Genomic DNA, 25,069 nt, shown 5'->3' with positions numbered 1-25,069 from the left:
CGTTGAAAATAACAGCAGCATAAATATACAAGGGGAAATGGTTATCTTACTAAACCATGCTCATGGGTGTGATGATAGAACCATATACAGTGTGTGTGTGTGTTTGTGTGTTTGTGTGTGTAGCATCTTACCCTGTGGAAAAAAACAGTGTAGTTTATTTCAGTTCCTGCTCTGCTAAGTATTTTTAGAGCTTACGTTCCTCTTTGAAGTTATTTTTAATTGTGTTGCCCGGATGGGCGTTAATTAGGAAACAGTCATTAAACGTAGGCAATGCATTAGCAACACTGGGGCTTAGTCACAAAGCTGCTATTAAAGAATGGAAACTTCACATCACTGCACTCCTGTTAAATACCTTCTCTTTCAGAGGGGTGGGGATTTATCCTGCATTTAATTGTGAGTTTGCTGGTACTTCTTGAACTCATATGTTTGAAGAAATCAAAAAAAGCATAATTTGAGGTTTGGGAAAAATACTAGAGGACATTTAAGAGAATCACAGAATGTGTATTTGAGTTCTCAAATAACCTTTATTTTACCTCAAACTGCAACCCTGTGGCAAGGTCTTCAAGCCCGCACTCAGATTCACTTGTTTGTCCTACCTGCTCATGCCATAATGGATGTGCTGGAAGGCACCTGATTCAATAAGCAAGTTTAGCTATCCATGATATTGCCGTTGCGAGATGTTACTGGGTCAGTTGTTGGGGTCATCTGTCTCTGAGGAACTTCAGCCAAGCCAAGTGTGTTTCATCCCTTCACAATCAGATGCATTTCTGTCTCAGCTGCACATCTTTCCTTTTAATTTACCGGCATCTTAAATCATTTCTTGTCATTTAGTTCTCCAAAAGCGTGAGAAGGAGAATGTCATTACAAAGCTTTATTCATAGACCAGCTAGAGTCGGAAACTCAGAAAGCCCCACCCACCGGAGGAGCAAACAGGATGCTACGAAATGGGAAATTGCTGTCAAAACACCTGTAGATAGCTAGTTTCTGCATCTCCAAGGATTATTTTTTCACCCTCTGTGGACCAGAGGTAAGGAGGTACTTAGAAATGTTCAATATTGTTGGTCTCACACTGAGTGAATGACAGGAAATTAATTATGTAGTCATGTAGTATTAGTAGTTTAAAAACAATGTTCCCCAGAGTTACAGTTGACATGCCACAACAGAGCGGGGGGAAAAACTGGCCAGAGCCACATAAAGTAAGTGTGCTGTTGATAACATTAATAATGATGTGGGGCGAGTCATGGCTAGGTGTTACAAGCTAACACAAGGCAGTGTGTAACCAACTAAGTCAGGGATTTCCAAGTTTTTCATATTCTGCCCCCTCAAATTGACTTTTAAGCCTCGGACCCCAATATGATGTCATTTTTCCATAAGGACACTGATATAAAAACTTATGTTGGTTTTATTTTAGCATACGCTTGCACAAGTAGATTCAAATGGAAAGATTAAATCTTTATGTTAAAATAAGAACTAATACAGTTTTGATTTGGTTTGGAGCATTTTAGTATGATTACATTTCTCCTTTGCAAATTAAACTGTAGTGTAATTAAACTATTCCTCATTTTGTTGGGTAACCTCCAAGGACCCCTCCTAGCTGTAGAGTCCCTACTCAGATATGTTTAATGGAGAGGTCCTCTCAACTTTGAAAATATCAAACCACAGTATGCTGTACACAGATACTGCAGATTGGTGAATTTCATTTCACCTGTATTTGTAAAGAAGCTTGTCAACAAACCCATACTCACAAGTCTGACAGCTTTAAAGTGAACTCTAGGGTGCACCACCAGCTTTTAGTTGTTGACATCACCATAAATAAATGACTTTAGAAGATGATCCATATTGCTTTTAAAATGTTTTATTTCCCAATACCTGTAGCTGGGGACTTGAAATAAAACTAATGCCTCGCCAAGACTGCAACAATACTGTACTCTTTACAGTGCCAGCTCAGCAGGAGCCTCTTGGTATCAGAGCATCAGTGTATTTCCTCTCTGCTGGTTAAATTTGGGGTGGGATGGAGAGATGTTAAAACCGCCTGCTGCCTTGAATGAGACACGGCAATTTTTATATTGAAAACAGCAGGCAGTGTCAAGAATGCAGAACAAACTGGAGGCTAACTCACTGCAGCAATCAGTCCTATCCCTAGGCTTTGTTTCTTAGAGTGGCCACAAATCTCATTTCCTACTTCCCACCTCCTCCACCGCGGTGTCGAGATACCAATTCCGACATCAAACGGTGTCCTCTTGGGCTCTGTGACACTGGTGGAAGGATATTAGCGGAAAAACAACATCACACGGGTGGAAGAGGGAAAACGGTTATTAGGGAATGGCCATTTCACATTAGCCATCTTCATTATGAGCGTTACCTAAAATAAAATACCCTAACCTTACTTCTGCATTTCATGGAGATTAATTTACTGAGGGCATTCTATAGGAATTAATATATGATGTTATCTCATGTAAAAAACATCACTGGCAAATCACAATCTGAACAATTAGTGACCAGTAATGAGTCAGACTACTCTGACAAATTATGTTATATAAAGGGCAGACAGGGTTAGTTCAGCCGAGGCTTAATTGCGAAAAACACAGCAGGAACATTATGGCTTGTTCCATGAACAGAAAGTGTGGGAGGTGAAGGTTGTTGACAAGGGCAATGAGGTTAAATTTGTCGCTGGTGGAAAAGTAAAGGTGGCTAATCCACCATAGCTAGCAGGAGAGCCGCAAGCAGCTGCTGTTTTTTTTTTTTTTTTTTTTTTTTTTAAATCGGGAAATTCAATGAGAATCTTACAGCGCTAAGTGGAGATCAAAATTCAGTGCTAATGTCAGTACAGATAAAATATAGACAAAATAAAATCCAACTGTAATCAATTTGCAGAAATAGCATGTGCATAATAATGCGTGCTTTCATAGAAGAGGGTTCTATAATTGGGCGTACGGTTTGGAAAGGTGTAATATGGTGTAGCAGACTTGACTTTCGCAATCACACTTAACTGTCTAGAGCAGTAAGAGCATATTATCTAATAGACAGGTAGCTGTTAGGCAGGAGCATGAGAGCTTTTTACGGGAGACAAAAGAAACATAATGGAGATAATACTGGCAAATGTATGGAAGAGGCAAAGTATAAGTGGGCAATCCTGAGTCAGTGGTCAGCTTGAGCGAAGTAGTGCCTACATTTATTGTGAAGAGCCGATGATTGAGGTTGCGTGAGAAAAGAGTGGGAGGTGGCACATATCGATGCCCTCGAAATCCTTTACTTTCCGTGGGAATCAGCAGCCACAGCTACCTTCAGATGGTTATTAAGTGTGGGAAATACAAGGTTACAGTTTTGAATAATTACAGTGAGGACTAGATTTTTCAGGCACAAAAATCAATAAATAGCATTTACCTCTAAAAAAAAAAAAAACTCTATGAGCGACTGTAACTGCTTCTGCTATGCCATCCGTTGTTTGATAAAAGAGGGAACTATGGGGGACCCCTTGTGTGGTTTTCACCATAAATCACAGCAGATAGATATACAGACAGACAGATGGATAGATAGAATGAGGTGACACAGTAACATCTCCTGGGAAACCTCTTTTCCATATTCTTTCTGTCTTATGGAGGAGCTTGCTTATGCTCCATTAGACACAGAGTTGTTTTAAAGGGATTAAGTCCCCAACACACTAAACAACAATCAAATCAGAGCATGAGAAGGAAACACAAACAGTCCCACCACCTCAATTTTCTTATTATTGTCTGATATTAAAGCTTAAAATCAAATTAGGAGAGAGAATCATTAATACCCCCTCCTTTGTGATCTGCCTTTTCCTAGATTTATTTTAATCTAAGGGGCAATTTAATCGGTGGAGGGAAGCTACTTTTACCCTCCACTCTCTCCTCTTTTCTTTGTGTTCTTCTCTCTGCTTTGTTATTACATGATAATGCTTTGTTCTCTTAGTACTTGGCACATGGGAAAAAAAAAAAAAAAAAAGTTCTGGGAAGTGAATTTCTGAGTCGGCCGCCGCACAGACTCCTCCTGATGTGACATTAAATTAATAAAACAAATGTGGTTTGCCGAGATAGAGCACTTTAAAGGAGGTAAGAGGACAGAAGAAAAATCCTCTTCCTCCACCCAACCGCCATCGCTTTGCCAGTGTCCTTTTCTGCTTTCTTTTAGGAGTCTGTGTGCTCAAGCCACTTTCTCTCTCTTTCTCTCTCTCTCTCTCTCTCTCCCTGAGTGTGTGTGTGTATGTGTGTGTGTGCGCACATATGTTTGAGTGACTCACCTTCACAGAGTTAAAATCCCCCAAATCCTTCTCTGTTGGACAGTGGCCTGTCTGGCTGCTCTATACCTCCACTACAGCAGGCAGCAGCTGCTTGCTCTAGTGGCGGATGAGGACAAAAAACATACCTCACACACACACACAAACACACACACACACACTGCGGTAAAGAGGCTCAGAGAGTGTTCATGTGGAGACTGCAGGGCGCGCCAAGAGCACAAAACAGGTATTATCCTTCAGATTATTTTTGCTGGAAGACAAAATGTGTTGCTAGATTAGTTTGCTGGAACAATTTAAGGGGACTTTCTGCCTTTTCCTGAGTGAAGCACCCATACACCTGCAGCAATGCACACGTGCAGCTGCACATGCACGCACAAACACACACAAACAGGCACATGCGTGCACTACCTGACCTTTACAGTTCCTCATTACAAAGCTCCATCATCCCATAGAGATCTGCCACCAAGTGATCAGGGAGCAGAGGCCTTCAACCTCATCTCTCCCTGTGGGGGCCGGCACTGCAGTCAGCCCCCCACCTGCCTCGCATCCATCATACCTGACCATCACATGGTGGTAGTTATAGTCCACACACACACACACACACACACACACACACATACACATAGTAGAATGCAAATTGCAGCATCACCATCTCTCCTATTAGAGCCCTGTGTTTTGTATTATTCCATTATGATTTCAGCCTGAACCCTTCATGTGTTCCTGTGGAGACAGACGCCACCGCTCGCAGCAAGAGAGCATCCTGACACAAAATGGCTGCAGCTCGTCCTGACAGAAGCTGAAAACTGATGGACCCCCAGCTTTCCTGTGGACAGCCACACTTCTTCGCTGAAGACATCTGCATTGCATCTACTTGCTGAAATTGAATGTTATTTATAAAAGCTTTCAAATCCTTCAAATCTAATGCGCTCGCTTTAGCAATACATATGAAAGCTGCGGTAATGGAAAAATAAATGTAAGCAATTAGTGTAAATGTTATCACACATTATGTAAAGGTCACACTGAATAGTCAAAGGAATAAGCATCTATGGGCATATTAAATTTTTCATCCCGTGGCTTGGTAAATAAACATGTGGAGTTGCTTTGTCTTCATTCTCATTCGCTGTCTACCTCGCAGCCATTACTCATGCACATTTGCATATGGAGTAGTTAGAAGGCACTGTCGGTGCTTTGTGTGTGCCTGGGTGTGCACTTGTGCGAGCATGTATCTTCTTCCATTTATGCCCAACAAAGGCTGAGTGAGGGGACCCCTATTTCTCGAATTGGTATTGATCTGTTAATTGTGCTGCTTAGGTGTAAACATGGATCAATGCTATGGTGCGGCAACAAACAAGGCACGCAGACCGTAAATTAATTGCCCAAAAATAACAAGCACAGCCCCCAGTGCAGCAAACAAAGGCAAGGAGTGGTCCCATGTTAGGATGCGAGGTTCTGCTGGGAGGTTTCAGCTAGATGAGAATTCAGTTAGAGTCCCTCATGGGAAAGTGTTGCATGTTGGGATGTGAAATTATCTGCTATAACAGGATGAGAAAAGAGCACGCCGGTTTCGGGAGAGGGTGCATGCAATTTGCGCGTGTCACGGGGGAATGTATTCATATATTTTTTTCAGAGAAGAAACAATTTCAGATATGCTTCTAAGTGTTAATATGGCACAATGAGCAAAGGAATAAGATAAACGATGAGCTAAAAGAGGATAAGGCAAAAGAATAAGAATTAGGGGACACGCATGCACACGCACACCTAAGATACTGTTTCAAAGAAATGCGAAATCTTGCTTTGCACATGGAGATCAATTAATAGAGAAACATTTATCTTTCGCCTGCAGAGGATAATGCTATATCTGTGAGCACACATCAATGAATCTGCTAAAGAGGCCACAGCCAGAATATCAGGTCACCGGCAAGAGATTCAGAAAAGTATCACGTCTCCCCGCTCACACTTTCATGTTTATAAAACAGCTTCATCACTTGGTGACATTATTATGGCAAGCTGTGATCCTCTCTGAGCAGAACGACTTAGACTTAAAGGATTTCATTTAGAGAAGACATTTAGAATTACACAAAAGCCCACAATTCACGATCTTTGGTTTTACACTATCAAATAACCTCACAGTTCGGAGGGAAATGTCTATTAGCATACAACATTGTGTAATCCACTTAGAAGCTTGCCTCCATCATGCATTGCAGGCGGCATCAAACCTTTACGCAGTTTAGAATGGGTGACAGGAATGCTGGGTTTATTTTTACTTAGGATATTATTCATAACTCAATACGCACATTGCGTGCTATTTATTGTCTTGTGAACCAGAGAAATCAAAGCCTATGTTTTCTGCAGAGCATATTTTTTACTTTGTGTTCTTTGTGATGTCTCTTCTCCACGGTTGGCTTTTAAGTCTCTGCCTTTGTTTTCTGTTGCTGCTCTCCTAATCTACGCTTGCGATTAATGCATTTCAGTAAGACTATCCATTATGCTCGCTATACTTCCTCTCATCAGCTATTTTCTTTGAACAATCATATGCACGTGCTCAGACAAATGCTCCAGATTAGGTATCGCTGGGCTACTTTTCCACCAGATCAAAATCCCTTTTACCACTGAAGAGCACAGGAAGTCGCTTCACATGATGAGAAGCAGCAGTCAGGCATGACGATGAGTTTTCAATTACAGACACACCATAGCTTCCAAGGCTGCAGAGTGCTGACCTTCTCCCGCACTCCTCCAGGATAGTGTTAGAGAATGAAGGCAACCTTGACTGCAATAATTACAGGTTACACCTCACTACCCACCAATTGCCGTGCAATACTTTGATTAGGAGCAGGTTTGTCTCTGCAAATGGGTGCCATGTCGTTTCCGTGTCGGGACGCCACAACAAGAAGAAAACAGTGCGGATTCTTTGAGAGAAGCAGACACTGTGGACTCGCTACAAGTGCAACAGCGCTTTATGAGCTCCCGGGGTTTGCATTTTACACCATCTGGCTTCCTTTTGGGGCCACTTCCTTTCAGTAATGCTACTAAGTGACACATCTTTAAAAGCATCACATGGGACCGACCAAACGAACGAACAGCCAAACAACGGAATACACAGACAAATCAACGAGGAAACAAACTAACAGAACAAGTGATTTTTATGGAGTGCGTGGCCTGAGCACTAATGCTATGTTTAAGGCATTTTCACTGCTATACTCTCTTGGCCTTGGTCCAAATCAGTGGAATAGTTCTTTCTTTAAAGCACTGTTCAATTGTTTGTTGTCACACAGGAAAATTTCAAATCAACCACACTCAACACAAGCCATGTAAGAGCACATGGCTTCCTGTCAAGAGGACATGTTTCCATCTCTGTCTCTCACAACTAACAGTCAAGTCAGAAATCTTGGTGAAATCTTGGTGTAATCCTGGACACAGATTTCCATTTCTAGAGCCACATCGAATCAGTAACTCTTTGGCAGCTGCAACTTATTCAAAATGCCACTGACAGAGTTCTGACAGTTCTGACAAAACTATGACATATAACCAGATTACACCAGTCCTAGACTCTCATCACTGGATAACAATCAATCAGAGAACTTGTTTGATTGTGTGACTTGGGCCCAAATATATCTCTGACATGCTTGTGCCACATGAACCTTCAAGGAACCCTTCAGTCACTTGGGAGTCATCAGCTGGCTATCCCAAGAGTCACAACAAAACACAATATTAGACAAGCCACCACCATTCTGCCATGTAATGAAACCTTCTTACTTTCGCATATTTTAAAAATCAAAATGTTTTAACTTTTTTTATTATTATTATTATTATTCTGTAAAGTACTTTGAATTACCTCTGTGTATGAAATGTGCAATATAAATAAAGCTGTCAGGCCTTGCCTTCCATGATAGTTATCCAACACGGGCATACCCTTAGCAGATTTGTCGTTTGTGCATTATTGCAGCAATCATTTGGGCTTTATATCAAGAAGGCAGTGTGTTTAATCGATGCTGCTGCCTGATTCATTTTGTTCCTATGTTGCAAACTTCTAGCTGCTAACGTTTCCAAGTAGATTCTTCAGTTCTTTATGTGCAGTGGAGCTGACTAAGGGAGATGCTTCAACCAAAAACGCAAAGTGCTTCCAGAGATGGGTCCGATCTAGATCAGTTCCCACCCACAATCAAACCACTCCAAAGTGTGATTGTAACTGTACCGAGAGTATGATCGCTGGTTTAAATAAACCACACCAAGGGGGTCAACACGCTCAGGTCAGCAGGACTGAACAAGGCAGGTGTGCGAAAACACTCTAAGAGGCATTACCAGACTGCACAGAGTCCTGTGTAACCGAGGAAGATCTTATACTGTAAAAATTATAACGCATGCTGTGGGTTGCTTTCACTGTAGAATATCAAAAAAAGTTGAATGAATTGTATGCATATAAACATTTATGCACACACACACACACACACACACACACACACACACAGATACACAGCCTCTCGTGATGCCTGTCACGGACAGTGTCTATAGGGTTGAAAGGAAGCACTGTGATTGGGGTTGGGACAGTGAGACAGAGGGTAAGGTTCTCTTTAGCGAGGAGAATTGGTTTGACCACTTGCACACCCCTGTACCATGCCCTTACACAACACACACAGACACACTTGCACACATACACACACATCGCAAGCACACACAAGGTGCCAACTCTCAACCTCGGAAGGAAACGCTTAAATGCTGGCAGATGGGTCAAGAGACCAGAGGAAAACAACATCTCTCTAAATCGGAAGGTTTTCTATCTGTCAGCGTGCCCATCAATCCGTCTTTTCCTCTTGCCCCTCCCGTCCCGCTCTCCATCCTTTGCTGTGTGACAGTTTTTCAAGCCATCCATTTTGGCAGAGTGTGTTTTCCTCTCTCCCTCTCTCTCTCTTTGTACATGCTATTCCTGGCATACCAGCCCCTTTCCCAGATGGCGGCTGATCTGGGAGACGTCTCACTCTGCTCCCCACATATGGAGCCCTTTCGCTGTAGAGAGGTCTCCCCCTCGTTGGCAGGGGTAAGGCCAAAACCCAGAGCGGGTTCCTGTGGGAGACACGTCACTCTCACTGGACGGCCAGGCACCCAGCACCACACTGGGCTGCAATGACACAGAAATGCACTGACTGACAAATTGCAAATTTACATCCATTTCCATGGGAACTATAGCCATGTTCATGATATCAGAGCCAACCCATGTGGCCTGCTGCCACAGTGTGAGACAAAAATTAATGATGCTCATTTTTACTCAGTGGATCCTGAATCCATCTGATTACAGTTATATCATTCCATTAGAATATATATTACTTTAATAGATTCAATTTCATGATTACACAGATAAATATTGGATAATCTCGTGGGTGTTTATGCAATAGATGTGAGCTGGGATATGTGATACATATTAACATTTTCAGCCCTATGCATATGTAGATGATGTGATGTATGCACACGATGGAATGCATGAGCCGTTGCTATGGGAGTTAATGGGAACGTGCTAGCAATCGGTTTCTCTCAACCTATTAAAATCCAGCCATACACAGGGCTGACTTAAATGGATAAGTTACATGCCTGGTGCATAGGGACAGGAGGGATAGCGGAAAAACGGCTGCTGGCGACAGAGGAGAAAGAACGTGCGAGTGAGGGAGCAAACTGGAGACATTAGGCACACCGAGGGAACCAGGGAGACACATAGAGCTGCGTTCATAAAGTTTTACTGGGATGTAAAATTTGCTGATTGTTTATTATCCAAGAGAGGGAGTTGAAATTGGCCAACAAAGCCACTGTGAAGAGCGGTTATTAATTGCTGTGTGCTTTGTTACCACCATGGGTGTAATGATCAAGTGTGGATTGTTTTAATCAGGCTTGGCATGATCTGATGAGCTCTGAAAAGTTAATGTTACACGCTGATGAATTTCTGCGGGAATTAGCACTCCTCAGAGGGAAATAACAATTGCAAAAAAAGAAAGACATAAATGAACTTAGACAAAGAACAAAACCAAAAAAGGGAATGAAATAGAGAGTTGGACTGAATGGTTTGCGGGGAAAGGAAGTAATGAGAAAATGAAAGTGGGGTACACTGATTGAGAGATGGCAGACATGCATGGGGGTATGGCGCACACACACACACACACACACAGACACACACACACTCACACACACACGCACACACAGACTGAGTGAGCAGCAGGGCTGTGGAGTGTAAGCAGGTGTCCTGTGGGAGAGAGTGTACCATTAGCAGATCATTTCCCTCTTCGCTCCAGCAGGCCCTCCTCTATCATACCTCCGCTGTCAGCACTGCCTCGGAGGATTACTGAGAGAGAGAGAGAGAGAGAGAGAGAGAGAGAGAGAGGGAAAGAGAAAGAGAGGGAGAGAGAGGGAGAGAGAGAGAGATAGAGAATAAGCAAGTGGGTGGGAAAGGAGAGTGCAGTGTGAAATTGAAACTCACATAGCCCCTCTATGCCCTCAAAACTGTGATTATTACCCTGTAGGCATTTTTTTCCCCCTTCTACAATTGCTCCAACTCATATTCCTCCTGGGAAAGTATAACCAGGCAACATAATGTATAGTGTGGTATGTCCACATTCACTCTGTGGTCATTGGGCCATGTTGCCAGCCAACTACCGCAAAGTATTAAAGTAAAAGCGGCGACCAGAACATATAGCCGGCGAATGCCTCTCACAGAACATTCCATGGCACGTCTCCATGCGGCAAAGCAGCACCCACTGTTGAAATGTTGGTTCGTTTGGCGGAGTGGGTCAGCCGGTGACACCTCCCCTCATCCCTGACCCCTCTGTCTCTCTCGGGAGAGGGAGTAGCTGTGGGCAAAGTGGTGGCCTGGCTGGCAACAACCCCACTGTCATCACAGATAAGGACACCTCTCCACAGCCAAGGCCCAGGGACAGAGGGAGGAGAGGCAGAGTGGAGATGGAAGGTCAAACACGAGTAGGTGGATGGACGAAGGGTGATTATAAGAGAGCAGGAGGGACGGGGTAATGGAAGTGGGAGGAGAGGGAGAGAAAGAGAGAGAGAGACAGGCAGACATCAAGAGTGGCCTGAACCTGCACTGACCTCAGCTGCTGGACATGACTAAACAGACAATACAGGCATGTACATATATAGAGATATCCCGGGGGTGGGTGTTTTATTGTGACATGAAAGCAAGCTGCAGAACAGTGGCAAGCTAAAAATATCAGTGTGGTAGGCAGGGCTGCATTATCTTTGGCTGTAGCCATACCTACATTAAAGAGAAAGGACACACATGGATTTACACCCATGAAGAAGACATATGCACGCAATCATGCATGCAGATGTAGATGTGCACAGCTCCTGTCTGTATGTATGAACACTTTTGTTCCTCTCAAATGCATTCACATTCACACGTGCATTCGGACGCATACACACTCACACATAGTATTTGCTGCAGTCTTGGTGGCGGTCATGCACAGAACCCCATGGCAATGGAAGCAGGAGAGCTCAGAGTGACCTCGACCACGACCAGAAAGCTTTTGCTGTAATGTGAGCAGTCCCCACAAACAGAAACAGTCTGTCCACCGTATAAAGAGCATTATACATTGCCTTATGTGGTCTCAACAGCATTGTCTCGGAGAAAGAGGAACGTAATGCAGGATAAATAGAGTCTGTGGGCCGTTTTGAAAAGCTGTCCCATCAAAACATTCCATCACAGCGTCAGTGCTCACACTCTAACAAAGCCCTAACTGTCGAAATGCCAATGTTGTGATGAATTAAAGATTTGTGGGGTGTCAACCGACAGCTTCTCTGACACCGCCGGCTATTGATGAGCCATCTTACAATGAAGGTAAAGGATTAGAGGTTGAACCTGTTCTAGTCTGGAATCGCTGAAATATATCGTGATAAACACTAGGGCAGCGTGTCCTTACAAGAGGGCCATTTCTTAAGTGCTCGGAATACATGGCGATGATGATTTCAGAACACCGCTGGAGCAAAAAATCATTTGGTGCGGGGAAAAAAAGTAATTTGTTATTCACATAAGCCCCTCAAAGCAAATTGCTTCAGAAGGAAGGCAGCAATACAATGGAAAGAACATAAATCACTGTGGAGAAACAGTCAGAGGTGGAACATAATTTAGATGGCAATCCATACAAGCCCCATTCTGGTTGGGTTGATCTGACAATTTGTCAGATCAAGTCAGCCAATCAGAAGTTGTTTTAGACAGCAACTCCCTGAAACAGATGCTATTCTGGTCTTCTCGTTGAGAGAAATTTCCCTCCCAGCTCTGACTGGCGCCTAAGGCCTAGCTTGGAGCCAGCTGTAACCATGGTAGACGATTTCTACCTCAGTGAAACAGGCAGAGCAAACTGCAGTGGCAGCTTGATCTCGGATTCACCAGTGACTCACGGATGACATAAAATCACAGTTTGGGATCTTCTTCAAACTGTCTCATAAATGCTGAGTGACAGTTTTAAATGCTCAGTGATAATGAACAGTGTTTGAAAAACACAGCTGTTCTGAAGATGCGAGAGCACAATCAGACCTACACCAGACACTCAAATGAACAAAGTACACATCAAGTAAAAGGCAGACAAATTAAACTAATGGATTTTCAAACTTTTTCATGTATCAAACGCCCAAGCTGACTTTCAGCAAGCTGCAGAACCCTATTTGAGGTGACTATAGGGATTATGATATGAAAAGATAGTTTGGTTTCTGTTATATATTAAATTGTTTAGATGTCATACTTGGACACTGACAAATAGATTCAAGATAATAAGATGAAATGATAATGCTAAAATAATCACTCATACTTTTTTTTTTTTTTTTTTTTTTTTTTGCATTTTAACAATTACTAGTGATTGATAGCCCTTGTTTTGGGATACCACTGCACTTAACCTGCTATGCTCTGATTTAACAAAATAAACAGTCACACTTGTCAAGTCTTTTTTTTTTCTACCATTTGAGAACACAAAACATCTTTGACTCTACAGCCTTCATCAGTGTGTGTGATTTTTAGTGAAATTAGACTTCTCCCCATTTTGCCAAGGACCCGGTGAAAGCCAATCAAGGACCCCTGGGTGTCCCTGGACTCCATCATGGAAACCACTGCTCGTGTTAATTAACGAATAAAATAAACATTAGCGTGCTTGAAACAGGTTTTACTGAAGGAATGAGTTCATTACACACTTGACATTATTGGGCACGCAGGCTTTCAGCGGGCAAATGCACTACAACACACACTGTTTTGTCTTCTTTGACACTATCTACAGTACAGACGCATCTGCTAGCTCAGGTGGTGGGTGCCATGTAGGGTCGGTGATGCCGGGGCTGACCTGACAGACTGAGTGGTTGTCTATTGAGGGAATGCAGGAATAAAAGCTTCGCCCTGGATCAGTGAAGCGTCAGACACACTAGGCTGACTTCTTTGGGTCCCTGAGGCAGGAGAAGCCCACTGTCTGTCACTCAGTGTGTGGATACCAACACATATATGCACACTCCTGAACAGAAGCACGAGGCCAAGAATGCATATACAACACCCATGCACATGCACTAAACATGCACGCATTCATGGATGGAGCACTGGATAAAAGTGTCCATCTACTGCAAATACTGTACATTTATATAAGAGCGATAGGGGTATTGTGTTGGGGGTAGCGCTGGGGTGAGTGTGCATGTAACACTTGTAAATCACAGGAAAAACTTTAGCAGAAGCATGTAAAACACGGCCAAAACAAAGCGTGGGATTAAAGTCAGCACTTTTTTTCCCTCTAATCCCTTCATCTTTACCCCTTCGTCTGTGTGTGCCCCCCAGCTCTCCTGTTTCATGTGTAGCCCCTCCAGGAGACAGGAACGAGGCTCTGCTCTTGAGATAAAAGCATGCACAACCCTCCATTAGTCTTTCCCTCCCTTTTTTGAATAATTTCCCTCCGTTTTTGCCACTATTTTTGCCCCTCCCCCCCTTTATGACACTTTCCAGGTCTTGTGCAACTTAAATCAACCTCATCTTGTGGAAAATTTCTATTGCACGTCTTCTAACTAAGAATAGAAAGTCTTAGCTTTCTCACATCGATTTCAAGTTCATCATGTAAGTCATTTTAAAAGTAATTACTAACAAGGCCTTGCAGGACAGAGCTCCAATATTGCCAATATGGCTTTAGGTGTCTTCAATCCTCAGATCATTTCTTAGCTGTCCCTCAAACTAAATTAAGATCAGACCTAAACTAAGGCAGACCTAGATTTATTTATTTATTTATTTATTTTTTAACCTTTGGCACTTAAACTTTGGAGCAGTTTACCTTGCAGTATATGAATTGGTGAAGTGGTTGAGCTGGTAGATGTTTTTTAAATCCTGGTTAAATACTCACCTGTATAGCATGTCCTTTTCATCTGTTCAAACCTGCATTTTGCTGCACTTGACTGTGTTTTGTTGTATTGTTTTGTAGCAAGTATTATTTTGGAAAGTGCTTTACAAATAAGGTTAAACTTATTTTATCCATTTTTTTTTTCCTTTTCCATCGCAGACCCTTGGTCCTTGAACTCCCAAATTTCCTTGTCAACCTGTCAGTCTGTCGCTGTCCCTTTTCGTTCTCTTCTTTCTCCTGCTGTCCTTCTCTGTATATTTCTCTCTCACTCCCTCATCCCCCCCCGGCCTCGTCGTCATACTGTTTATACGATTTCGAGACTTGATAGGAGGACCCAGGGCAATCTCCCAGTTGGCCAGACTTTCATTTTCTCCCGCCTCATACATCAATCTGCACCTCACTTTGTCTTAGCCAGACAGATACAAAAGAGACAGTGCCAGCCAAAGCTTATTTATTTTTTTTTAAATAAATTTTCTTCCCCAAGCTGGGGTCAGGTGCCATTGATAAAGGGACATTGAAATGTTATTTCATTCTTCTTCCTCCTCCCTCTCTCCCCCTGAGCCCATCTGTCTCTCCCTCCCCCTCTCACTGTATCCATTGTTTTGGGCCCACTACATCATATTTATTTGTTCTAGAGTGGGCTGTTGTATTGAATTGATCTGTCTGTGTGTTTTCCTTTGAGCTTTTCAGTGGAGGGATACCACCATGAGCTTGGTAAAATAAATTCCCAGCGTAGGTCAGAGCCACGTTCTCTTCCCCCTCAGGGATTGAGCTTGCTGTCTGTGATGGCTTCATTCTTGTATGTACTCAGTTTATATAAAAGCTGTGGTGGTTCCATATAGATGCCGTCATAGCAAAGGTGCCGCACTTGATCTCTTATGTCGGATCGCACTCATCTTTATAGACATAGCATTGATCTGCAGCATGCACTCTGTTTATGGAACCGGAGACAGAGGAGATGTATTACTAGCCAGTATTGACAACAAACATCAGAATAGGGGAGGTACACGTTCATTATTATGGTGTGGGGGTTGTGCATAATAAAAATCAAACATGGGAAAGTGTGTGTTCATGTGTGTGTGTGTTTAAAGTGTGTGGGATGGTGAGAAGAAGGCAGAGATTGTGCCTAACAAGCACAGGCACTCCTAATCAAGGCTCTGCTCACTCCTCAGTTGCAGCATAAGGTCACATGTGATTGATTCAAATGAGAGGAAGCATCAAGCCATTACCTGCATGTCTCTAAAGTCCACAGGGCAGTGTGTGTGCGTGTGTGTGTGTGTGTGTGTGTGTGTGTGTGTGTGTGTGTGTGTGTGTGTGTGCGTGTGTGTGTGTGTGTGTGCGTGTGTGTTGATGGATATGATATCATCAAACTCACATTTTATCAGCTTTTTCATAAATGAATAGTCTGAAGTGAAAATGGAACAAAGGGATTAACTAAGGTAACAACGTGATGAGTTGCTCTTTCAGGAGGATTGGTCAGGATCCTGTGCCTTCATATCCTTTAGCTACCAGCTTGCTGCACAGAAAATAACATTAGGTGGTTGCATAATGATCCTTCTCTTCTTAGATACAGATTTCTCCATTGATATACAGCATCCTGCAATGTGGTAAACATTTACATTTTTTTTTTTTTTTATATTCTTCAAGAGAGCAGCTGCGCAGTATGAGAACAGCCTGACACAGGCAAAATGCTGCAATGTGTGGGTGTGTTTGAATCTCTATAAGCCATCCAAATCAAAGTGTTTCATGAACCTGAACCTGTATTGTTTGGGGGGTTTTCAAAGGTAGTGACAGTGGAGGCCAGCAGATCTCAAAGCCACCTTCTCTCACTTTCTGCCCTCTCTCTACAACTGGTCCCAGTATCCAGAGCCCCACCTGACACTTTCAGGACCAAACCACCATCTTGCACAGATAAAGTGACATTCCTCATGGACTTTGATACCCAAAGTGTCAAAAACTGCAGCACTACCAGGAGACCACCGATTCAAAATTATACTCTGTGTTGTGTTTGAATTAAGTTTGCAACATGTACTATACATATAACAGAAATGATTATGAAAACTCTGGATGGGTTGGATAAAGTTATGGCATATTTGATATTGTTTGATAGCACAACAAATAACAGAATTCTATTATAGCGTTCTATAAGCGACAAAGCCAACCACCTAGGGCATCAAATGGATGGGATCCCGCTGCACACTTCTTCTCTGTGCTCAAACAATGACAGAGCCATCATTCTCTCTATTCCTCTCTGTCTGTCTCTTTCTCTCTCTCTCTGTCTCTGCCTCTCTACCTGCACACAATGGCAGCAGCTCACTCATGACAATGTGTACAACAGTAGCAACAGCACCCCCGCCCCTTCCTTCAAGGATTGCAAGGTGGGTGGGAGGTGGTGGGGGATAATGGGGATGCACTTGATGAAAACCGAGACTGGAAAAATCACATTTAATAAAATCAAATGCAAACAAATGCGTCCTGCTATCCTTAACACACATTTGACTAATATGGAAGTAATGCCCATGTTGTGACTCGCCTAGAAAAGATGAAGGTCATAGCATTTATACACATAATTTCAAAATGAGGGGAACGAAGACGTAGGGTGCTCTCTTTGAGAAAAAAGAGAAGGAAGAAAAGGATAAACAAAAGAGAGACTTGGGTATGTTATGCAATTTATACCAGTCAGTATGGGATTATTATGGATTGCCTTCAGAGTGACTGTCACCCCTCCAGGGACAGTAGCTGGAGCTGAAAGGAGCTTTCCAAGATGAAATAAATCAAAACATACCTGAGGTCGAGCATGACGCAAGACCACTGCAGTGGTCCTGCTGTCATAAGCATAAACCATGTAGTGGCTGGGCAGATTACTCATGACGAAGTCACGGATGACTTTGCATGAAGATGGACAAGGAGGGCCAGGTTGTAAATAGGGGTGTGAAGTGGAACGGCTCTGCCAAAAAACAGACCTGTATCTGCATCTGTAAATACTAACTGCCTAAACCATGAGGGCAAAGTTGTTTGACCTGCAATGTCAGTGCAAAAAATAGTACCTTTTTTTTAATCTTCTATTTGTTTACACTTATGTGCAATATTTTCTATATTTGTTGCTGCTCTCTTATTATTTTTTATATTATTTAATTCTGTTCACTGCCACTATTATTCTAATAAAAGCGGTTCCTACTCCCCAGTGTTAAAACATAAAGTCACTGTTTGGCATTGTGTCTTTCGGGGCGCAGGCACAGTGTCATCTTGCCTAAGGCAGCAAATGAGCCAGCTCTGCCCCTCTTATCTAGTCCGGGACCCCTGTGCTCAGGGATTCATGCACTTTACCTGCCTAGAGGACCTGCTCAGCATGCTGCCTTCTGACCACAGAATAAAATTGTGTGCGCAGTGATTTGGTTCAGTAAAGATTCATCTGTTTGCCACAGAGACCAGCAGGGAGAAGTGAGCTGGCCCCTGCTCTGTCCCCTCTTAGCCAGAGGTGGCATGTCCATTCTGCAAGAGCAGGCGTCCTGTTGCCTCACAACAAGGTAAATAACAGGCCGCTGCCAGAGTACACGTGAAAGCACTGACGCATCAAAAAGCAGTTTCCATTACATCTAGGCCTTATGAGCTGTGTGGCTTAGAAATACCCTGGCTCTATGCATAGAAGAAACGAGCACACTGGAATTCAGTATTGCAGATCACCTTTTTTTTCTTTTATTTAATCAGGCTTCAGGGCGACAGGTAAGCGATCTGCATGACTGTATTCTAGTGTTTTCCACATCCTCTTCAGTAAGGTCCACCACACCAAGACTTCCCGATCTGCTCTCAACCGGCGGAGACAACATCCAGCCATCAGCCAGCATGTCTGCCGACGTCCAGTTCACCAGAGGTATTGCCTGTACTGTACTGCAGAGAGGGACGTTACTCAGTAAGTTAATGGTTCAGCTGTAGGTCTAAGTGAACATCTTTGAAGTCTCAATTATTTCATCTGTGTTGGCTCAGTCACTGAGGAGAAAACGATGTGTAGATCATGTTCTCCCATGCATTTCTATTCTGAGTGCTGTTCCACCATATGTTGACTTCCAACATTTGTAGGATGTGCATGCACATCTCCAGTCAAGTACATCTCTCATAATAAGAATTTTATTTAGACCACATACAGATAGATTAAAAAAAAAAAAAAAGATAGATAAATACACTTTGTATGATGAAAGTTGCTGTGTGTATTAAGTTTCTTTAATACAAAGGTTATTAAAACCTTCCTAGAATCAGAAGGTGGTGGATGTTGGTTTGGTAATGAAACAAATTTCCAAGCCCATATTCACTACAAATATTGAAAGTTCCCCTTCAAAGTTTCATATTATCCTTTTGAAATTGCAGAGCATTTGGTTCCTTACACGCATTTATGAATCTGGCTGCCCATCTGCTGGTCCCTTCGTCTATATTTCACTCATCCATCCATCCATCTATCCACCCATCCATTCATCCATCACTTTCAGTGCTTTGGTCTATTAATTAATGTTTAATCATTCAAAGCAGACCCACCCTAAAACAAAACTCAAAATTTATGATTTCCATAATCCTGGACAGTTCCACCCAGTTCAATACATCAGAATTATCTTTGCATTCACTCAGTGTTCATCTGAAAGTTTTTTTTTTTTTTTTTTTTTTTTTTTTTTTAAATTCCTACATGAACTTTATTTATATATTTCCAACAGTTAGGGACCAGAAAATCTGCCCATATCCCTGGAAAATCACCCCGTGTACTGTCAAACAGAGTCCTCAAAGTCACTTTCCCATCATTGCCAGTGGAAAAGCTCCAGGCCTTGTATTCTGATGACATCAGAGTTAAGAGATTTGTTCTTTTTGTTTTGGGATCTTGGCTGCATCAGAGCCAGATCATAAGTATAGAGCGATACGATGTGACGTTTAATTTCCTCTGCAGGTCTTTGTGAATCCACACAAGTTTGTCTTGGTCAAATTCCACGGATAATCTAGAAAACAGCTTCCAAACGCCATCTGAATCATTCCAGTTGGATATGTTCCTTTGAAGTGTTCTGGCAAGTCTCTGTTGTAGCCTCTTGTATCTGAATGAATTCCCAAACGGCTCCCATGTGGACTACATGCTTCAGTGATGGAATGCAAAATATTTTGGCTGTGAAGAATAAAGCTGACCCGCTGTCACCTGAAACTGTCTCTATATGTACATCCAAATGAGAGAGCTGCTCACTGGCGGACTTTGCCAAGAGGTTAATAAGAAACTCTACCCTAAAATATCTGGGTGTATGAGACAAAATAAATATGTTGTTTGAGGTAATTTATTCTCTCATCTCATTCCCTTGTCAGTATTTGTGTAGAATACCGAGTACAAACAAAAATATCAAACCTAACACATACCAGAAACGCTGTCACTACACATTCATCTGCAAAAGGCAGCAGCAGATTAGGCTGGAAAGACTATTTCAAAGGCTACTACGAATTTCATACTCCATATGGGCCAAACTTGAAGCAGCTATAATAGACAGCACAATTTAATCAAACAAAACTCTTTGTGAGGGAGGAAGGATTTTTTTTTTTTTTTTTTTTTTTGGGAGGCCTGGAAAACTGAGTTGTTTAGGGCTTTCGAGCTCAGTCAGACTCAAAGTCTCAGGGAGTAAGCAATTCTGAATCAGGAGCAAGAGTTCAGTCAATAAATGGCCATGAAGGCAGATACCGGGCCAATGTCAGAGTTTACTCAACAAAACTTGGGCAATGTGGATCCATCAGAAGTTTTAGAGATCAATTTCAGCCTCTGTGCAAGACACATGCTACAAAAACAGACTTCCAATAAGGTTATAACAACTTTATTGGATGTAGATGTAGGCAGGATTTGACATTTACACTCACAAACCCACCAAATGCAGGTAAAATGAACTCTGGAGGGTAACGTAAACATTTCTAGCAATAATTGACAAAGGAAAGTGTAGGAAGGCTGTTTGGAAAATTGTTTAATAGTGTTTATTGTCTGGTGATACAAAAAATCTGCAGCTGAACAGAGAGGTAGGTGTGACTTTGATGTTGCTATGTTCAGTGACACAGTATACACCTGACACAGGGGCATACAGTCAGAGGTTTGTTACAGAGGCAGATGCCAGCAATAATGACACTACAGGAGCAGCAGAAACTACAAATCAAGAAAAATAAATTTTGGTCTGAGCAATTACCACTGGATAATGAAATTCACCTTTCTCAATTCTCTGTTTTTTGAACTGCAGTTTCAGAGGGTGCCAGTAATTCTCGAGGCCACTCCGCATGCCAGGTAATTGTAGCGGCTACAACCTTTTCGATGCGGAAGATTGAAGTCTAAATGAAGCTCTGACCTTCAATTTTCCCTCTCCTCATCAGTTCTTGTTTTTCTCTAAGTGGCTTGATTTCCTCAAGGTTCTTCTTTATTTCTTTACTTTCTTCCTCCCTTTCATTTTAATCAAAGCCACTGTCTCTTTGTCTCGCGCTGCTCGCCACATGCTTTCACTTTCTTTGATAACATTTGACGACACTCCATGATATTCAGACGTTTGATCCTTTGATTACATTTTAATCAGGCGGCACATCATGTAATGTCCATTTAGTCCTCATGTCATACTGGGTCTTTACTTGCTGTAGCAAATTATTGATGTGCTATTTCATATTAAGAATGCTCTACTGAGAGTGTGTTCCCTTTAAGAGAGAATATCTTCATGAATATTTACAGGAGTTTTATAACAAAAATATGAGGGGGCAGATGGAACAGGTTTGGATACAAGCACAAATATGTTGGATTTTTTAATCACTGTGCAAGCCGCCCTTACACATTGGACCGCACAAGCTCACACACTCGCACGACCACACACAAAATGGGCAGCATGCAGTCCATTAGGCCTCCTTCTGACTAATCTCTCATCTCTCACTTAGAGTTTAGATTTATCTTTGAGGCAGAGCGTGATGGGCTCTCTAATAGCACCAAAAGAAAACACACTATAATGGAAAGCTTGATCTGATCAAATGCCTGGCCTTGTTATCTCACCCTTGACAGTCAATTTATGCCTTTTGGAAATTAGTGATTTGACCCTGATTCTCATTCACTCACATTCAACCACATGGATTGTGTTTTAATGAGTTTTAATGAGGACACAATGTCTGTCATTGGCCCCACGACAAATTGCGGTTACCAATCTGTTGCAATACCGGTTGGCGTGCCTTTACTGCTCCATCGTACAAACAAAACCGATAAGCTGCTGCCTCCAACATAGCCGCTACCACCAAGTCCTACTCTTTCCGTAGAAGTAAACACACCGAGGCAACGGCAAGAGAGCTAGATGAGAGGAGGGAATGTAGAGTAAAGCAAGGAAACAGCTCATTATTACAGCTAATGCTCTTGAGTCACTTATCACTGAATAACAGCACAGGTGCAGGCAAGCCATTATAAACAGTTGCAAACTGTGTTGGGATAATGAACGCGCCCCAACAGACCCCCTTTACTTTCCAGGGACATTGGAAACACCTGCAAAGGCAATTACAGACAAGGAGTAACAATGCAAAAGATGCAAAAGCGTTCACAGCCTTATTTCTAATTAAACTGTAGGGCAAAGGGATTGGGGAGAAAAAAAATCCCCATCACATTGTGTTATTGGACAAACAAAACAAGGACAAATAGACTGTAGCAATGCCTTGATGAGGAGTGGCCGAGCTCCCTGTTAAGGGACTGGCCAGCGTAGAAACAAATCTTTACAATATCTGGAAAGCTTCTAATACACCCTAGCTGGCCAAGAGAATATCTGTTTTTTATGGCCCTCAGAAGGCAGAATGTAGATTGGGCTCAGTGCAGTATTCATTTTTGAAGTCATGTAGAATATGTATTCTTTATAATGTGTGTTCTTATCTGTCTGTCAGGGCATGTTTTCTGATTTAAGATAAAATGTGTGGCCCAAAAGAGTTAGGACTACACACATGATGTGTGTATGTGTGTGGGCATGGGCGTGTGCGTGTGCGTGTGTGCTTTCCAGCGACACGGCTGACCCTCTATCTGGCTGGTTTGTGCAGACGGCCGAGCACCTGAGTAGCAGCAGGTGATTACCAGCCTTAATGGGCTTAACAAGCCTGACAACGGGAGGTCTGCTGTCCGTCAATCAGAGGTGAGGAGGTGAGAGGAGCAGACAACCCATTAGAGACAGATAGAGAGAGCAAGGAGGGGCAGGAGGAGTGACCGGTGAGATGAAGGGATAAAGCGAGAGAGAGGGAGGGAAAAAGGAAGGCAGCTACAGTGGAGGAAACTCCTGTAATGAGCTGCCTTGTCCAAACAAGAGGGTCATTTAAAGCTCTTTAGCAGCGCACAGTCAAGGTGAAACTGCTCTTTATACTTTAAATCACACTCACACAGATGCTGGCAGACACACACACGGGCGCCTTCTCTTTTTGTTTCTCCATTGTCTGTTCTTTTATATTCATCTTCCCAAATTCCCCACCTAATTTTTTTACATAACATCCATAAGACCACTCCATCTCACTCTATTTATCTCCCCGGTGCTAGACTGAGGGAAGGGCAGATTAACAGATCTGTAATGCAGCACTTCAACCATCCTGCTGCATCCATCAGAGCCAGAACCTCTCCAGATCTATTTGTCATCATAGCTGTTAGTTTGAGTGGAGTTAGTCAGGCTGTACTTCACTGTGATGGGGTGTAATGATCCCAGTTCCTGGCTCTGCAGAGCATTCCAAGCCCGGAGACACTCTCATTCAGGTGGAGGAATTTGAGCTGGTGCTGCTTCCTGGGTAAAGAAGTGGATGATAGCTCTTTACATTTATTCATGGAGTTCAATGTGGCACATCTCAGAGCAAAATGTCACCAGAGATATTGCGGCGGGGTTTACCATAATGTCATATGTGGTTACACTTGGGATGAAGGTGGGAGTTCTTGTGTCATAACAGACCAAAGCCTTTAGACACTGTGCTCCAGGCTCTTGTTGAGGCAGTGTCACATTCACACACATCCAATCTCCCTGAGCTAGGCCTCGAATAGCCATTTAGTGGTTGTAAATCGCACAATAATGGTCCTCACGTAAACAAAAATGTCTCTTTCCTGCATTTGTGTTGGCGGAATTTTATAAAAAAAAAAAAAAAAAATACCTGGGTAAATGTAAGTGGGCAGTGACCAGAGTTTGGGATGGATGCTCATGTGCTATTGTGTGATGAAGGGAGCAGCAGCACCTGTGTCTCGCTACAGCAGGTCACAGAGATTTGGATCGGCAGATGAAATATGATATTGTCTGGGGAATCTGGCATCAAAGCCTGGATGTTTCAAACCTGATTTAATGTGAGAAAAATGGCACTATCTGTTACAAAAAAAAAAAAAAATAGTTGCAGTCCAAATTAGTAGCCAATGTATTTCGAGGACACTTGTGGCACCATCATGCACTCTAGGAAAACCAGGACCCGTTTTGTTCACAGTATCCCATGTGCATCGGGGTGGTATATTACACACACTGAAGTAAACAATAAAACTTATAAATTAATCCAAAATAAGGCTCTGCAATGTCTTTTAAGATAGGGCACACATGCAGCATGTTCATTAGGCATCATCAGTGTGTTTGGGTGAAAAAGCTTGGGATGTAAACAAATTCAAATATGTTCACTTGGGTACCTCACTTACTTTGGGTACCTCAACAAACAGGCTATGCATGACATTTTTAATGACACATGGCAAGACGACTGAGAGAATGCATATAAAGGATGGAGACTTGATAGATTGAGGATTGCAAACACATATCGATTGTCCTTTGTGGATTCAAACCTGTGACCTACTACTTGCAGATTTTGCCTCTATTAAACTTGAGCCGAAGCACGTATGCGTTTCTAATTTCAAGCTATGATCCTCATCTATTTCAGTTGCCCAATTACATGAGCAGTGCACGCACCAGGGAGGCTGACTGTTGAAGATACGCTACATGTTGGCCATTGTTCAGAAACCCAAAAAGGCATTTATTGAAGTGGATTTTCCTTCTGCTGGCTGCTTGATCTGTTCCTCTTTCATGGGGACTCTCATCCTATCAGCCCATCTATGATCAGATCTTTCACTATTAATCTGCTGTTTAGCTCACGTCCCCTAATGAACCCTTCCCGACTGAGCCTTTGAACCTCGCAGATTAGATAGGAATTTTAACATTAGTTTAAGGTGTAGATGTCTCTTGGTTTGATTAATGTGTGTGTGTGTGTGTGTGTGTGTGTGTGTGCACAAGAATATACATTACCAAGTTTTATGTGCGTGCTAAGCATTTGTTTACTGAATAGATAAGGACAATAAAGATGGTAAATATGCTACTGTTGTACAACAGCACCCTCCCTTAACCACTCTCTCCTTCTGCCTGCCAACCTCACTCTTCCCTCCATCTCTCTCACCCCCCTCCTCTTCCTCTCTGTCTCCTTCTCCTTCTGTTCAAACACCCCAGGCATGGCCCAGCAACTGTTC

General features: G+C 42.6%; 1 protein-coding gene across 13 annotated transcripts in view; it reads right to left on the bottom strand.

Moving 5' to 3' along the window:
* The window catches only part of adgrb2 (adhesion G protein-coupled receptor B2), a 583,915-nt gene that overhangs the window by 282,392 nt on the left and 276,454 nt on the right, over positions 1-25,069 (bottom strand). For 12 of the 13 annotated variants that reach the window (XM_030063542.1, XM_030063551.1, XM_030063555.1 and 9 more), the window contains exon 5: positions 10,503-10,583. The exons of the other annotated variant lie outside the window; for it this stretch is intronic. In XM_030063542.1, the coding sequence (XP_029919402.1) occupies positions 10,503-10,505 (3 nt within the window). In that variant the 5' untranslated portion in view covers positions 10,506-10,583. The remainder of the gene's footprint in view (positions 1-10,502; positions 10,584-25,069) is intronic. 13 annotated transcript variants of the gene reach the window in all.

The sequence above is a fragment of the Myripristis murdjan genome, chromosome 11, assembly GCF_902150065.1.
Source record: "Myripristis murdjan chromosome 11, fMyrMur1.1, whole genome shotgun sequence".
NCBI classification, from domain to species: domain Eukaryota; kingdom Metazoa; phylum Chordata; class Actinopteri; order Holocentriformes; family Holocentridae; genus Myripristis; species Myripristis murdjan.
Note: the sequence above shows the minus strand (reverse complement) of the source record. Positions and strands in the feature narration are given on the sequence as shown.